The sequence below is a fragment of the Etheostoma spectabile genome, chromosome 8 (genome assembly GCF_008692095.1).
Source record: "Etheostoma spectabile isolate EspeVRDwgs_2016 chromosome 8, UIUC_Espe_1.0, whole genome shotgun sequence".
In the NCBI taxonomy this organism is placed as follows: Eukaryota; Metazoa; Chordata; class Actinopteri; order Perciformes; family Percidae; genus Etheostoma; species Etheostoma spectabile.
Window position 1 is genome coordinate 15,374,593 of NC_045740.1, and position 4,362 is coordinate 15,378,954.

Sequence of the window (4,362 nt, forward strand, 5' to 3'; positions counted from 1 at the left end):
GGGGGGGTGCTGAATCAATCGTTAGTAATCTTCAACCGTTTTGATATTCAAGTGTTTTATCCATTTTCAAGCAAAGATAAAGTATTGCCTTGTTCCTGAGGATTATTTTGTGGAACTGAAACAAACCGTCGCTTTAATCAATAGTTACACTGAAAATTAATCATCAACTATGCTGGTAGTAGAGTATTTGTTTTAGTCTGGGTTTTTTAAGCAAAATTTCAAAATTATTGGTTCTACCATCTTAAATGTGTTTTCTAAGTTGTAAACTAATTATTTTGGGGATTTGGACTCTTTGATGGACAATGCAAGACATTTTAAAAACAACACAGGCTCTGGGAAGTTGTGAATGCCCTTTTTACAGACCAGGTGATTAATCAATAATTAAAATAATAGTTATTTGATTTATTTGTTTAATGTAATCTGAATATCTGGAGTTTTTGACTGTTTGTCAGGCAAATCAAGCAATTTGAGGACTTTGCAAAACTGGGATGAACAGCAGACTAATTTATCGTTGCATCCCTGATTCAGTCAAAGAAACTGACCCTTGCCTTCCGGTCTCATGATGAACTGTAACCTCTTTATCTTCCTCAGGGAGCTGAAGAAGGCCCAGCAGGCTCGAGCTGCAGCAGAGGAGAAGGTTTTGTCCACCGACAGGATCCTGACCCGCTCCACAGTCCAGTCGAACCCCAGAACCTCCAGACTCATTGGCAAGAAGATGAACCGGTCGGTCAGCCTCACCATCTACTGAGACTTTAATCCACCCTGTCAGCAAGTGAAACACGGAGGCTCGTGGACCTTTTTTAATCAGAACCAGTTCAGATGGATTGACCTTTGACTTTTTATTTCCGAGGAGAACCCTGTCTGTCGTGGTAAAAGCTGTAGAACTTGAACTCATCTCGGTAGACTCTCATTGCCAACATAGTTCAGCCCTTTTTTCCCTGATGGACTTTTACTTTGGGGAAAAAAAACCTGTCATTCCTGAAAGGTAGTTACTGTACCTTTTTACCCTCTCTCATTCCGTAAGTCTTGCATAGACGTCAGGCTCTTTCCATTTCTGTCCTTGCACTTCCTTCGACAAAGCCGAAGCCTGATGGCAGCAGATTGAAGCCGCAGCGAAGCTCTCTTTAGTGTGATTGTACTTGCCTTGCGCACCTTACTGCCTGTCAAATGCCTGATGCTGGGTACCAGAGGGTTGGAGACCTGACGATTTTTGTGTTTGTAATGGAGCACTTTGGAGGCAGCATCTGGAACTTGCCACATTTTGTTTTTTTTAAAGAGAAAAGATAAAAGTAACCTGCTGCTATTGATGTTTTGTGTGTATCAGGGTTTGGCCCATTTCAGGTTGGATCGTTCTAGAGGTCATTGGCTCTTATTTTAAAGTAGCAGGTGCCCGCTCTCTCCATTTAATGTTTATTCGTCTGGTCGGATTGAGAATGGATCATGCCATTTGAGGAAAATCATCCATTTTTGTTTTGAAGTACCAAAACCAGTGAGCATCATTATCATTATCTGGGATGTTAGAACTGATCCATAGTGTTTTAATTTCCCCTGTTGATTGGTGCTGCCAACCCTGCCTGTAGCATTAGAACAATCATTGTCCTTTTCTTTAGGTTCACGTGTTCTGTTTTTTTGTTTTTGTTTTTCAGCCCATGATGCTCATCTTTAATTACTGTTTAGAAAAGTATTCATCTTTTTTTGTTCTTGTAACCTCTAACACCAAGCAACCTTTCTGTTGTAACCTTGTAAATATGTTCTTTTAATAAATTCTCACCATCTACCACTTTGTGTTCTGTTCACTGTGGTTTTATGTGATTTTTAGAAGGAACTTCTCTTCACAAACAATGGAAATCTGTCAGATTACAGTTTATTATTACAATAACATCACTTTTAAACTGGTTTTCTCTCAGTTTGGCAAAATTGCTCTCGGTAAAAGCAATATCCACCTGCATTGTTCTAATACTGTATATGTACAACATAGTTTTTATTTTTTTAGGGCAAATTGGGCCTTTATTGTCACAGGACAGATGAAGTGAATACCACACTGCAAAAAACATTTTACATGTTCAAGTCCTGCATTGAAAATGTTACTTAGTTTAAAAAAAATGCAAGTATAATCTTACAAATTACTTAAAATATTGAAAGTAAAAAAGACTCTGAAATGGCCCTCTTTGACTCTTAATGTGTCAAATTGATTAACAGACTAATAATTTTGGCTGTGCTTGCAAATTCAGTTGGGCAGTTTAATTTATAATAAAACATTTAATTTAATAAGCACTACATAATGTGTAGTAAAGAAGTAGAAAGTGGCACAACAAAAACTTAAAAGTACAGTAGACTAGTAAATGTACAAAGATACATTCCGCCAGTGCTACCAGTTTCAGGCGGTTTGGTATAACCAATAATGAATGTACGTTCTTAACGTGAACTTTGGAGAAAACCATAAAACATCCATAAACTGATGAATACACACCCGTGTAGTTGTTTTCCTCTCGCTGAGCGGTGCTGCAGCTCTTCAAACATAAACACGCACGCAGCGTCATGTGACAATACTTTTCTTCCTCGTGTCCATAGACAGTTAAAGAGTTCGTGTCCAACAGAAAGTTGAGTAGTTCAGAGTCCGAGAGGAAGAGAAGAAGAAGCACAACCAAACAGAGAAGAAGATAATAGTATAATTTCAGCAATATGGCTTTGCGGGACGAACTGTTGAAGTCTATCTGGCACGCGTTTACTGCTCTGGACGTCGACAAAAGCGGGAAAGTGTCGAAATCTCAGTTGAAGGTAATTAAAAAATTTTTACTATACGCATCTTGTGGGGTTAAGACTGAGCTGGTGTTGTGGTCGAACTGGAAAATATCCTACTGGCGTCAATGTCGGTTAATTAATGTTCAACTTTTTTCTTCGTTAAAAAACCCGCACCTGTTAGTCTTTACACTGATTGATTAAAGCAAAAATAATACGACTTCCCCTTGTTTCAAGCACACACAGACACACACACAAAGCACACACACATACAAATGAGTGGAGGAATATTGGAGTGAAACAACTGAAGGTTAAATAAAGAGTTTATAGGAGTTTCATTAAAATATTATGTCTTATTTTGACATTAAAACTACCAACATCAACACCAAAACAGCACTGCTAACGTGATGCTATTACTAATAGTTCAATTCAATTTTATTCATAGTATAAAATCATAACAGAAGTTATCTCGAGACACTTTACAGATAGAGTAGGTCTAGACCACACTCTATAATTTAAATAAAGGTTTAAAATTACATGATAGGATAAAGCCCTGCATTGAAAATAAGTATGCCAGTTTAATCAGGAAAAGGTGAAGTAATGGAAATACTCGATGCTAAAAAATAGCCCCTGTGACTTCTTATCTTATTGGATTTAAATGTGGTTGAGATCTGTATAGCACTGCAACTAATGAATAATGTCATCATATATCAATCTGCTGATTATTTTGTTTATTATAAAAAAAATGACAAAGTAAAAGCAGCAAATAGTTCGTAAAGCTGGAACCATGAGATGTTTTATTACAAATGTTTTCTAACTAAGCTTCATATTTTATAAGTTCTTTGTATGTAAACATCTTAATTTGTGAAGTTACTTAAACTGTCCGATATGTAAATGCAATGCAGTAAAAAGTGGAATATATCCCTCTGAGATGTAGTGAAGTAGAAGTACAAAGTGACACGAAAAGATTAACACTCATGTAAAATGTGAAGTGCAGTACATGATGAATGTACCTGTTACGTTCCACCACTAATGATGATTGACCTGTCCACAGAGCTCATCTGGGATCATTATAATGCAAACACAATAGACTAGTTAGCCTCAGTGTCATCCTCAGCCTCAGAGCTAACTGGAGCGTTGTCTCCTATTCAAGTTAGATCATTTTACCTTATGTGGCCTTTGAAGAATTAACTTTTTAAATGTTGTTATTCACTGGGTCGGTATCAGTTTAAAAAAAACTTTTTTGTTGTTGTATTTCCTGTAGATAACTCAACATGTATACAACTTTAGGACACACCCACATGTTTCCAGCTCTGTGCCAGCCAGACATTGTTCAGCAGTTTAAAAAAAGAAATCAACAATAAAGGTCAACAGTTTTGAGGTCAGCTGCCTCTGAATCTAAAGAGGAAAGGTGCATTTGTAGTTGGATTATTTTGCACCAACACTGGGCCATTTTTTGCACCAAATAGACCGGTCGGTCACTTGAAATGAGTGTGACTGTCCTCTCCGTAGGGTCGTCTTCTACTGGGTCTTTAGATGGCTGGACAGGCCAATACGTGATCACATATTATGGTGCAGTGTTGACAGGGGAAAGTGGAGGTGGTGAGTGGTAGAGGAGCCTTT

General features: G+C 37.6%; 2 protein-coding genes across 3 annotated transcripts in view; both read left to right on the forward strand.

The window, feature by feature from the left end:
• wee1 (WEE1 G2 checkpoint kinase) overlaps window positions 1-1,783 on the forward strand; it is a 6,883-nt gene extending 5,100 nt beyond the window's left edge. The window contains exon 10 of the mRNA XM_032522676.1: window positions 592-1,783. Within this exon, the coding sequence (XP_032378567.1) occupies window positions 592-748 (157 nt within the window). The 3' untranslated portion in view covers window positions 749-1,783. The remainder of the gene's footprint in view (window positions 1-591) is intronic.
• A 751-nt stretch (window positions 1,784-2,534) lies between these two features.
• swap70b (switching B cell complex subunit SWAP70b) overlaps window positions 2,535-4,362 on the forward strand; it is a 50,821-nt gene continuing 48,993 nt past the window's right edge. For both annotated transcript variants that reach the window (XM_032522678.1, XM_032522677.1), the window contains exon 1: window positions 2,535-2,778. In XM_032522678.1, the coding sequence (XP_032378569.1) occupies window positions 2,683-2,778 (96 nt within the window). In that variant the 5' untranslated portion in view covers window positions 2,535-2,682. The remainder of the gene's footprint in view (window positions 2,779-4,362) is intronic.